The sequence below is a fragment of the Acomys minous genome (genome assembly GCF_964271855.1).
Source record: "Acomys minous genome assembly, chromosome: 8".
Lineage (NCBI taxonomy): Eukaryota > Metazoa > Chordata > Mammalia > Rodentia > Muridae > Acomys > Acomys minous.
The window spans coordinates 63,149,473-63,161,960 of record NC_140489.1 but is presented as its reverse complement, the minus strand read 5'-3'; the positions used below and the strand labels follow the sequence as shown (position 1 = coordinate 63,161,960).

Here is a 12,488-nt window from a genome sequence, read left to right as displayed (position 1 = left end):
CTCTCGCTCTCACACACACTCATCTATTACATATAGAATTATTTGGCTTTCTAATAATGGTTCTTTCATATGTTAGTATATCTGTGGAAGTGAAGCTGAACAACCTAAAAGGAAAGAGCACACAGCTCACCTGGAGACTGGAGAATGGCTACTACTTCACTGTGGCCTCTTTCTCGAGCTTTATCCAATGGTGTTTTCCCATCTTCATCTCTCAGATCTGGATTTGCACCATGCCGTAACAGAGTCTTATAAAGAAAAACATTTTATCAAATACAGCATTTCTTTTCTTTTTTTTCCTTTTCTTTTTTTCTTTTGGTTTTCAAGACAGGGTTTCTCTTGTAATCCAGGCTGTCCTAGACTCAATCTGTAGCCTGCCTCTGCCTTCCTAGTGCTGGGATTAAAGGTGTGTGCTAGCACGACTGGCTTTTGGTTTTGTTTTTCAAGACACGGTTTCTGTATGTAGTAGCCCTGGCTGTCCTGGAACTCACTTAGTAGATCAGGCTAGCCTCAAACTCAAGAGATCCACCTGCTTCTGTCTTCCAAGTGCTGGGATTAAAGGCACAGAGAAATGCTATCTTGAAGAAAAAAAAACAAAAAAACAATCACATGGTGGCTCACAACCACCCGTTAACTTGAGTCACAGCAGTTCCTATTCCCTTTTCTGAGGTACAACTGCATTCTGAACACAGTGGTATACATACCTCAAGCACACAGACACACACAATTAAAAAGGCTTCCTAGAATCAATTGGGCAGATACTAATACAAAGTATCAAAGTATCATTTTAAACGCAGGTACTTATATTTCAAAATATTATACATAATTTCACCTGGTTATTGCCTATCCCTAAATTAAGTTATATTAAATTATACTTAAATCTGAATCTGTCACTTCTCCTTCAAACTCCCCCCAATTTGCTTGTTTGTTTTTGGTTTTTCCAGACAGGGTTTCTCTGTGTAGCCTTGGCTGTCTTGGACTCTCTTTGTAGATCAGGATGGCCTCAAACTCACTAAGATCCACCTGTCTCTGCCTCCAAGTGCTGGGATTAAAGGCGTGCGCCACCATGCCCAGCTTCCAGTTTTTACTTTAACAGAAGTACTTCTTGGTCTGTGACCTGGAATCAACCTCGGCATATTCTATACAACACCCCTTACCAATCCCTTGACAAAAATGCATCTAGATCTATCCCTTTCCTCTATTTCTATCAAACATTTGCTAACTTCGTGGTAAGAATATTTAATCATAATGGTTCAAACATCTTTTTCAGGGACAGAATCAACACAATTTAAGAATACCACAACAGAGCTGGCATCAAATGTTCTACACTAGGTCTGATCCCCAGAATGGAAGTACAGAGAGAGAAGACTCTTTAAAATAAAGACCTGCTTTGCTTACTATTACTTTTTTTTAAAGATTTTTTTCTTTATTTCATATACAATGTTCTGCCTGCAATGTATGCCTACACACCAAAAGAGGTTACCAGATCTTATTATAGATGGTTGTGAGTCACCATGTGGTTGCTGGGAATTGAAGTCAGGACCTCTGGAAGAGCAGACAGTGCTCTTAACCTCTGAGCCATCTCTCCAGCCCCTAACTATTACTTACTTGAACTAGTTGCACCTTACTTCAGCATAGACTAGCCTATTATTACGCCAAAGTATTTCACAATAAATACTCATACGTCTGATATGAACATTTTTATTTAACCTCTAATTTTTAAAAAGATTTATCCATTTATTTATTTATTATGTATACGGTGTTCTATCTGCATACCTAATCTCATTATAGATGGTTGTGAGCTACCATGTGGTTGCTGGGAATTGGAACTCAGGACCTTTGGAAGCACAGCCAGTGCTCTTACCCTCTGAGTCATCCTCCAGCCTACCCTCTAATTTTTTAAATGTTTTATTATTGCACATGTATAGGTATTTTGCTTGGTTATGTATCTATGTACCATGTGTGTACATGATGCACAAGGACACTATCAGATCTCCTAGTTCCACAGTGGCAGATAGCTGTGAGCAGCCATTAGGGTGCTAGGAGTTAAACCCAGCTCCACCAGAAAAGCAGCCAGTGTTCTAACCTATGAGCTATCTCTCTAGCTCATGAATTTCTCCAAAGTGTAAGATACTATATATTTTTGCTTAAGAAACACTGATATATTTTTTAAAACTAACTAAAACCAGCTATATTAGAAAATGGGAGGAATAGATGAAGACAGCATGACAGTATAAACTTATCAAAATGACACTTTATTTTTTTTTCCCAAAACAGGGTTTCTCTGTGTAGCCTTGGCTGTCCTGGACTTGCTTTGTAGACCAGGCTGTCCTCAAACTCATAGCGATCCACCTGCCTCTGCCTCCTGAGTGCTGGGATTAAAGGCGTGCACCACCACGCCCAGCTAGAATGAAACCTTTTTATCATTCTAATTTCTGAACCATGTAGTTGTTAAAAGTTAACACTTCAAAGGCATGGGGCTGTTAAGATGGCTCAATGGGTGAAGATGCTTGCCACAAAACCTAATGACCTCATTTCTATGCCTAAACTGACATGGTGGAAGAAGGGAACTATCTCCTGCAAGTTGTCCTCTGATCAACATGCACGAGATGGCGCGCGCGCGCGCACACACACACACACACACACACACACACACACACACAAATGAGTAAGTATTAGATAATATTAATTTCTTAAAAATCTGGATTTTACCTTTGCTACTTGAGGTCTTCCGAAACATGCAGCATAGTGTAATGATGAGGACCTTTGGCCTCTATTAACATCAGCGCCTCTCTCACACAGAAATTCTACCTGTAATATTACAAAGAATCACAAAGCTGCTCTAGTAATATTTCAACACTTAAAACACCACCTTTTATTAGCTTACCATTTCCTGAGTTCCAAATGCAGAGGCCCAGTTTAATAGAGTCTGACCCACGTCATCCATAAAATTTACTTCAAAGGCTGAAAATTAAAAACACAAAAATCTTTCATTTTTAAGGCCAGTAAAACAAACTTTTCTAAAGTTTAAACAGTTTTAAGATTGCTATGAATGGCCAGGCGTGGTGGCGCACGCCTTTAATCCCAGCACTCAGGAAGCAAAGGCAGGCGGATCGCTATGAGTTCGAGGCCAGCCTGGTCTACAAAGGGAGTACAGGACAGCCAAGGCTACACAGAGAGACCCGGTCTCAAAAAACCAAGGGGGAAAAAAAAAGATTGCTATGAATATTTTATTCAGTACAGAAATAAGGTTATTTCATATATCAGAGTCAACTGTAAAGTGATAAATAATAAACCTAAGGTCAGCTAAGAAGAGATATAAAAAGTTTAAACCAGCCCAAGCATGGCAGCACACACGTATACCCCAACAATCATGAGGCAGAGGCAAGAGATTCCCCAGAAGTTTATGCCAGCCTAGTAGTCTACATTGTCAAGTTCTAGGCTAGTCAGAGTTACAGAGTAAAACTGGAGAAATTGGGGAGGATGGGTGATCAATCACTGAGAAATTATATGGTTTAAAAGATTAAAAATAAACACGAAGTAAGAATGGAAAAAAATCATGACTCTCTTTTGAAAATCTAACATCCACCTTCCCATGTCTCTTACTATTTTCTTGGGTGCTCTTCTCTTTTAACCCTAGTAATTGGGGCCAGGCATGGTGGCGCACACCTTGAATTCCAGCACTCATGAAGCAGAGGCAGGCGGATTGCTGTGAGTTCGAGGCCAGTCAGATCTACAAGGTGAGTCCAGGACAGCCAAGGCTACACAGAGAAACCCTGTCTCAAAAACAAACAAACAAACAAACAAACAAACAAATTCCATAATTGTGGCCGGAGAGATAGCACAGAAGTTAAAAGTACTTGCTATGCTTGCTAAAGACCAAGTTTCAATTCCCAGCACCTACACAGTAGCTTACAACCACCTAAAACTCCAGTTCTAGGGAACCCAACTTCTGGCCTCTCAGGGCTCCAATACACGCACAGTGCACATACATACATACATACATACATACATACATACATACATGGAAAAACACTGACACATATACAAATAAAATACATAAAAAGAACTGGCCAGGAAACTTTACTTCGGGTGACAAAATGGGGCAATTTCCAACTTTACAGAAGTTTAAGTCCATCAACAAACATGTACTCAAGCACTACCATGCAACCATGCACCTGGCTAATATTATGCAGCTACACATAGTGGGAAGGAAAGATAGCTAAATGGTTAACAACAAGCTAAGCACAACTGCTAAGCAGAGTGCCCAAACACTACTAACTAGAAATAGTCTATACCTCCTTATCTTATGATTTTTATTTATTTATTTGTTTATTTGTTTTGTTTTGGGACAGGGTTTCTCTGTGTAGCCCTGACTGTCCTGGAACTCAATCTAGACCAGGATGGCCTTGAACTCAGAGATCTGCCTGCCTCTGGGATAAAGGCATGTGCCACCAAACTTGGCTATGACTTTTATATTTAACAGAAAATTTCTGACCTCCTGTGTCAATTGCATCTATGAGTGCATCAGTATCTTTACTTCGAATACAGTCAATAAGCTGCCGATGGGAGCGTTCCCCAGAACTATCCAGTCTCCGGAGGCCTGGGATTCTGCCCGTAGATCCAGCACTAGACTTAGGCAAAGCCTTTCGTCCTTCAAATAATAGCACCAAGAGGAGGTCAACCAAACGCATGGTATCAAGCACACATCTTTCATCACCCTGCAATGCACTTTCAATTGAATCTGGAAGCTCTGACCTCAGAAGATCCTAAAAGGAGAATAGGAAAAAAAACATATAATATATTTGCATTATACAAAACGCTTTTTCTGAATGGTTAAAGAGCAAAAAAAAAAAATCAAAACCTTCTTACGTGTGTTACTAGTGGAGAGCCTCTGCAAAGCGTTGAGAGAAGACTTACAATTGTAGACACCTGGTTACTCAGTTTGGAATCTGCAGCTGTAGAGGGGGCTCCTGCGGCGCTGCGGCCTGGCTTGCAAGCTGAAGATGGCCCTGATACAGTGCCACCAGCAGCTGCCATGCGTGATAACAGCTCCTCAGTTAATCCATGCTTGGCCAATGGAGCTGGGTCCACTCCACGGCGAGTAAATCGATCAGCTAGTGATGCAAAACAGCGCAGAGCTCCATCTGAAACCTAATGGTGTACGGACAGTGTAGATAAAACTTCCCTCAAGTCATCTCAATACAAACACCAAGGAAAGGCAGCTGGAGCAAACTGATGAAGTACATGCCATACCTAGACTTGAATAACAGCTCCATATTCTGTTGACGTCATAATCTGAGAAAGTTACTTACCTGGCAAAGGCCTATTTCAGCACCTATAAAACAGTTTAGTAATACTACCTATAACTCACTGCGACTGCTTAAAGGAGGTAGGGCATATATAGGATATAAACAGACAGTAAAAACTCTGAATTATTAAGTGTTACGATGTACAACTTTGCCAACATAATCTATTAATGTAAGGTGAGAAAATATATAAATAGGAAAAAGCATGAAAATTCTAGCTTTATCTTCAAAAGTATGGTAATTCACAAAAGCTTACAAATAATATTATATAAATACTAGGTTATTTTTCTTTAGTAAACTCTACCCTATTGTTTTCAGGAAATACTACACTAAATTAACAATGTCACTAACTACAAATACAGCTATAAAAATAGCACTCCTATAACATTTAAATTTTAATAAATATGTTACTTTCATAATTAAATGTTTTGTTTTGCTTTTTTGAGACAGGATCTTATTCGGTAACCCTGTGTGGCCTAGGAACTTAGTATGTAGACTAGGCTAGCCTTGAACTCAGAGAAATCTGCTTGTCTCTGCTGTCTGAGTTCTTAGGATTAAAGGCCTACGACACCATGCTCACCTTACTACACATTTTCTTTGCCTCACAAAACCTTTCAGCGTAGAAATAGTAGATAAGTAAACCAAATAAAAAGTTCAAGCTAGAGTTTATCACAGCTCTATAGAGAGGACATTATAAAACCTTTTTGAAAACGGAATGTATAAAACAGCAATGTGCATACCTGATGGTCTTCATGTTTTAACAAACTAGACAGAGACTCTACACAAATCTCTAAAGAAGAATCCTGAGGTTCCATTTTGCCACACAGTCTTGATACCACAGCCATCGCAGAGTGTAAGGTATCTTTATGAACCAGGTGTCCGCTGTCACGAATGAAGGTAAGAACACAATTCAAACCACCAGCCTCAAAGACTGCTCCTGACTCACGCGTGCATATCAGTTCCAACACCTACAACAGTGACACAAAATTAACAGAGGAAAGCAACACTGATTTTAACTTGTCAGAATCAGAGACACCATAATAAACCCTCCAAATTCAACAGCTGCATTCCAAAGTTAAGTAAAACATGTGAATATGAATGTTATATCAATCCAATCTTTATTTACTCCAATACACAGAATGCATTGTAAACGCAGACCTATAATCAATGGAAAATAACTGATATAAACCACACGGGTGGTGCGAGTCTGTCATGCCAGGACTTGGGAGACTCAGGCAGGAGGATCAGGAACACAAAACCATCTTTGGCTGCATAGTGAGTACAATGCTAACTTAAGCTACATGAGGAAAAGAGAGAAAAGAATGAAATGATCAACAGTATAAAGCCTCACCAGGACCCAAGGTTGGAGCGCTAATAAGAGATACCACTGGTGACTTTTTCCTGGCTGCTTTTAGGAGACTTAAACAAACACAAACCTGATTTCAGTGGGCTTAGAAAGTACATCTTTTGCTACTTTTTCTAGGAGCTGGCTATGCCAGTAAGAGAGCTGAGTTGGAATCTGGCTTTTTTTTTTAATAATTTTTTATTTTTATGTTATTAACATTGGTATTTTGGCTGCATGTATGTCTGTGTGAGTGTGTCAGATCCCCTGGAACTGGAGTTACAGACAACTGCGAGCTGCCGCGTGGGTGAACCCCCCCCCCACCTAGTGTGGGTGTGGGTGTGGGTGTGGGTGTGGGTGTGTGTGCGCGAGCGCTAGTTGGGTTTTGGGTTGTTTATTGTTGTTTTTGAAGTGGCAAACTCTCAGTAATAGGAATTTATAATATAGACCTTCTAATGCTACAAAATATGAATTACGAACAACTAGCAACATAGAACTTTGTAAACAAAATTTTCAAAGGGATAGACCTCTGTGATTTTGAGGCCAGCCTGGTCTACAGAGTGAGTTCCAGAACAGCCAGGGCTACGCAGAGAAACCTTGTCTTAAGAAACCAAAGAAGGGTGGAGAGGATGTGAAAGGGAGGGGACAAGGACTCTTTAAAAAGGACAATGTCTAGGGGGCTGCAGAGACGGCTCAGAGGTTAAGAGCACTGCCTACTCTTCCAAAGGTCCTGAGTTCAATTCCCAGCCACCACATGGTGGCTTATAACTATCTACAATGAGATCTGGTGCCCTCTTCTGTACATGCAGATGAAGCACCCATACATTAAATAAATAAATCTTTTAAAAAAAATATTTACAGCCCAGCCCTTAGGAAGCAGAGGCAGGTGGATCTCTGTGAGTTCGAGGCTAGCCTAGTCTACAGAGTGAGCTCCAGGACAGCCAGAGCTACACAGAGAAACCCTGTCTCGGGAAAAAAATTACATATGAGTTGTCATGATGAATACAACTATGTTCAGGAGTTCAGGGAGAAGGGGACAAAGAAGGAAGTGGAGGAAATGAGAAAAACTGGTTTTGGGAGCTTTGTTTCTTTAGGTAGCGTTTCCCTGTGTAGCCTTGGCTGTCCTGGACTCACTTTATAGACCAGGCTGGCCTCAAAACTCACAGAGATCCTCCTGCCTCTGCTTCCCAATTGCTGCAATTAAATGCATGCGCCAATGCGCCTGGCAAACAAAAATTGTTAACTGGTAAGTCTGAGTGTACATAAGATGTTAACTGTACCATCCTTTTAATTGGAGGTTTAAACTTCATAAAACAGGCTGGAAATAAAACTCAACTGGTATAGCACTTTCCTGGAATGTTCTAAGTTCATAAACAAAAAGGAAGAAAAAACCTTTTTTTAGCTGGGTATAGTAGGCACACACCTATATTCCCAACACCTGGAGGCAGTAGACAAGAGACTCTTTTAAGTTGAAGGCCAACCTGGCTACATAGCAAAACCCTGTATTTTAAAAAAAACAAAAGGGAACTGGGACGTAACTCAGTTGTTAAATTCAAGGCCTGCCTGGGCTACATAGCAAGACCTTAACTCAAAAGTACATGATTAAACAATCTAAACCTGTTCATTAAATACTTCTAATAAGCTATATAGTTGATACTGATGCTTTTAAAGTTGCAAAAAATTTACAGTGAATGAAATAGCGCGCATGTGTGTGCATGTGTGTGCGTGTTTGTTTAGTGTCTGTGTGTCTGTGTGAGTGCATATAGATGCCCATGGAGACCAGAGACAACAGATCCTCCTAGAGCTGGAATTATAGGGGGCTACAAGACAGCCAACATGAGTTCTGGAAGCCACACTCAGTTCTTCCGCAAGAGCAGCTAGCTTTCTTACTTGCTGAGCCGTCCTTGTAGCCTCTGAGAGTTTGCAAGAAATGATAACAAAACAGCTAAGTCCATAGGTCTCAAAACCAGATTTCCTAATCTTCAAATCTTGGTTTTGTTACACTACCTGCTTGGTATACTAAATTTTTTTGTATCTTTAAAACAGTTGTGATATTAGTGGTACCACTGGTAGAACTATCATGAAGACTTAAAAGTGCTTAGAAGACTGCCTGTACTGTGTGCTAGCATTATTTGTCACGGTGAACTTTATCATTTTCATACACAATAACTTTGCTAAAACATGAATAACTTCTCGCAAGTGCTAGTGACTACCAGAAGTGAAAAGCACGGAAGTAGAGAGGAAAGCACACCACCACCTACAGCTGTCATCCAGAGACTGCAGTTCCCAACCCTCAAGGGACCTTTGGTACCACAACAGTTGTCAATTCCACTGTTCTCTACCACTCTCAAAGAACGATGCTGGAGTTTCACTTTTTCAATAAAACATACTTTTTATTCTTCAAATAATATAAGTAATACTTACCTTTACACACTGTTCAGCTAAATCTCTGCTGGTCCTGTTGTTAAGTTCAACTACCACCAAGCGGTTACAAAGTGCTTTTATAGCTCCATCTACCCCTACAATCCTCCGGGTGCATTCTGCAGACACATCCAGGTAGTATGTTATGGCACGGGCTGTCACCTCTAACACATTGTCTGGAGCGCTTTCATCAAGAAAAATTTTGCAGAGAGCTGGTAGGAAAGTTCGAGGGGGACATCTGCAGTAAAAGAAAGTATATTGTGATTAAGATTACTAAGCAAAATATTAACATTTTAATATTACATGTAAATATTAGGTAGTATTTTCACAATATTTTTGTTGCTACTATAAAAAACATACAAATTTCATCACTGTGCAAATACCAAAGCAACAGTGCTAATTTGAAACCCTAATCTCCTCCAAATAGTTAAATATTCTCTGTTCCTTAAGGCTAATAAAACCAGTTCACATAACATTTAATGTGGAGCCAGGGATGGTAGCGCACATCTTTAATCCCAGCCTTGGGAGGCAGATCTCTGTAAGTCCAAGGCCAGCCTGGTCTACAAAGTAGACCACGACAGCCAGGGCTGTTACACAGAGAAGCCTTGTTTTGAAAAAACAAAGACAAAGCAAAAACCAAGGTAAGTAATGCTGTCAAAGTTTTAGTGAAATTGGTTTTCCTTTTTGGTTTTTTGAGACAGCATCTCATGAAGCCCAGGGAGATCTTGAAGTCACTATGCACCTGACGATCTTGAAGTTCTGAACCTTTAGCACCTCCTGCGTGCTAGGCATCCAGTTTATATGGTACCAGGAAATAAGCCTGGGACTTTGTAGATCCCAGGCAACTGAGCTACATCTCTAGCCACTTTCCTTCAGTATTTTTCTTTTTTCTTTCCTTTTTTTTTGGGGGGGGGCAGTTTGTAGAGCAGGCTGGCCTCAAACTCATAGGGGTAAGCCTTCCTCTGCCTCCCTGAGTGTTGGGATTACAGATGTGAGCCATTGTGCCTGGCTCTTTGCTTCCATTTTTAATGTGTATAAATAAGTACCTTTTGTGCCTTTACCAACTTAAAAAATTACCTATATAGTCACTATTCTTTTTTTTTTTAAGATTTACTTATTTTTTATTATTATGTATACAGTGCTCTGCCTGCATGTACATCTGCAGGCCAGAAGAGGGTACCAAATCACATTATAGATGGTTGTGAGCCACCAATGTTTCCTGGGAATCCAACTCAGGACCTCTGGAAGAGCAGTCAGGGCCCTTAACTTCTGAGTCATCTCTCCAGCCCCATAGTGACTGTTCTTAACTTCATTTTTTAATTATACTCATTTTATTTATGTATTTATTTGTCAAAGGACAATGGGAGTTGATTCTCTTCTTCCACTCGGGCACTGAGGATCACACTCATGTTGCTATCTTTGGCAGCATGTACCTTTACTCAATGAACAGTCTTGTAGGCCCTCTCCCTCTCCCTCTCCCTCTCTCTCCTTCTCCCTCTCCCTCTAAATGACAGTTTCTCAGTACATACCTCTGAATAGCCTCAAACTCTTTATATAGACTAGACCAGGTTGGCCTTGAACTCAGAGATCTGCCTGCCTTTGCCTCACCAATGCTAAGATTAAAGGTATACAAGACACTAGCAGCCCTCACTTTTTTAGTATGTGCTAAATTAGATGATTTTTAATTTAAGGTTACAGAAGCAGGGACATTATAAAAGATTTTAGATGACTTCTTTCATTCAATGACTAAGCAATCAACTTTACACACAGGTGATTTTTACTAGCCAGTAACACTGACAACCTATGACAATATAGTCTAATATACCTCTAAATCAGGCACTTAATACTTTGAGGCAGATTAAAGGATCTCATGCCCTAATTCTCAGGTAAGATCACAATCCTCCCAAGAATATCAGAATATAAAGCACTGCTGTTCTCTGCATATGCAGTATGTAAAATATAGACAAACTGTGATAGTATTAATGCTATCCCAAAAACATTATAGTCCTAAGAAGTGTGTTTTTCTAGGCATAACAGGACACACTGAAAACCCTGCCCTTGGTTGAGGCAAGGCCTGCCTACCTGCCATCATGTTCCTACCATAAGGATCCTGGATGAACTAATTCTCTAAAACTGTAAGCAAGCCAATTAAATGCTTTTATTTATAAGTTACCTTGGTCATGGTGTCTTTTCACAGCAACAGAACAATAACTAAGACATGTATTTAATAGGGAACAAGAGGTCTTGTTAATTTAGGAAATGATATATGTTCTCTAATATGTGAAGACGCTCCTGATCAAGCTCTGTGAGACAACCAGTTTAAAAGAGACAGGGCCAGGAATACACCTGGCAGTAGAGTACTGCCTATCTAACATGTACATAACTCTGGCTGGATCTGATACTTATAACTGAAGGAAAAAAGAAAAGAAGAAAGCTCATTAAGTTTTAACCTCATGGAGTCTCTAATTTTCAGTGGAATTAACTTTATTTCTCAAAAGAAAAAATAAGATGCTCTATATAATATACAACTTATTTTATTCCAACTATCATGAAAAACTGCCTTGTATACTTTCTTTTCCCATTTGGTTTCTGACACAAGGTTTTACTATGTAGTCCAGGCTGGCGTGGAAATAACCATAGGCTTTATTCCAAAGTTCATGTATTTGATTTTTGTACAAGGAAATGTCCCCCCCCTCCTTTAATCTCAGCATTCAGGAGGCAGAGGCAGGCAGGTCTCTGAATTGGAGGCCAGTCTTGTCTGAGTTCAGAGACTGAGTCCTGAACAGCAAGACTACACAGAGAAACCCTGTCTCAAAAAAAGAGAGAGAGAGACAAAGAGAGACAGAGAGAGAGACATGTACCACCACTCCAGATACTGTTATTTTCAACACTAAGACATATTCATATGCATTTACAATTATTAATTTGGGAAACTGAGCTGGCTTATTAGTAGGTAAAGTGCTTTACTCTCTGCATGAGGATATGATTGCAAGTCTCCACCATTTAAAAAAAAAAAAAGGCCCAATGTCTGCATGTGTCTATACTCCCAGCACTGAGGAGACAAAGGCAGAGCCAGGGGGATCCCCAGAACTCAGTGGCAGCCAGCTCGGCCAATCAGGGGGCTATTTTTGAGACTCTCTCAAAAATAAGGTGGAACATGACTGAGGAAGATACCCAATGTCAACCTGTGGTTTCCATATACATGTACCCTTCCTACACATGTACACACACACCACCATGCCCCCACACACCACTAACATTTTTTACGTTATTTGATTTTATGTGAATGGGTATTCTGTCTGCATGCAGGTCTGTGTACCACACGGTGCCTGATGCCTGAGGAGGCCAGAAGACAGTGCTGGATCCCGTGAGTAGAGCCATAGATGGTTGTTAACTGCCATGTGGGTGTTGTGACTGAA

At 40.2% G+C, this 12,488-nt stretch overlaps 1 protein-coding gene across 8 annotated transcripts in view; it reads right to left on the bottom strand.

The window, feature by feature from the left end:
- HECTD1 (HECT domain E3 ubiquitin protein ligase 1) overlaps window positions 1-12,488 on the bottom strand; it is a 91,349-nt gene that overhangs the window by 58,679 nt on the left and 20,182 nt on the right. For all 8 annotated transcript variants that reach the window (XM_084791769.1, XM_084791774.1, XM_084791773.1 and 5 more), the window contains exons 3-9: window positions 9,073-9,307; window positions 6,047-6,274; window positions 4,870-5,151; window positions 4,496-4,766; window positions 2,885-2,961; window positions 2,710-2,808; window positions 131-245 (exon numbers count right to left, since the gene is read on the bottom strand). In XM_084791769.1, coding sequence (XP_084647895.1) covers window positions 131-245; window positions 2,710-2,808; window positions 2,885-2,961; window positions 4,496-4,766; window positions 4,870-5,151; window positions 6,047-6,274; window positions 9,073-9,307 — 1,307 coding nt within the window. The remainder of the gene's footprint in view (window positions 1-130; window positions 246-2,709; window positions 2,809-2,884; window positions 2,962-4,495; window positions 4,767-4,869; window positions 5,152-6,046; window positions 6,275-9,072; window positions 9,308-12,488) is intronic.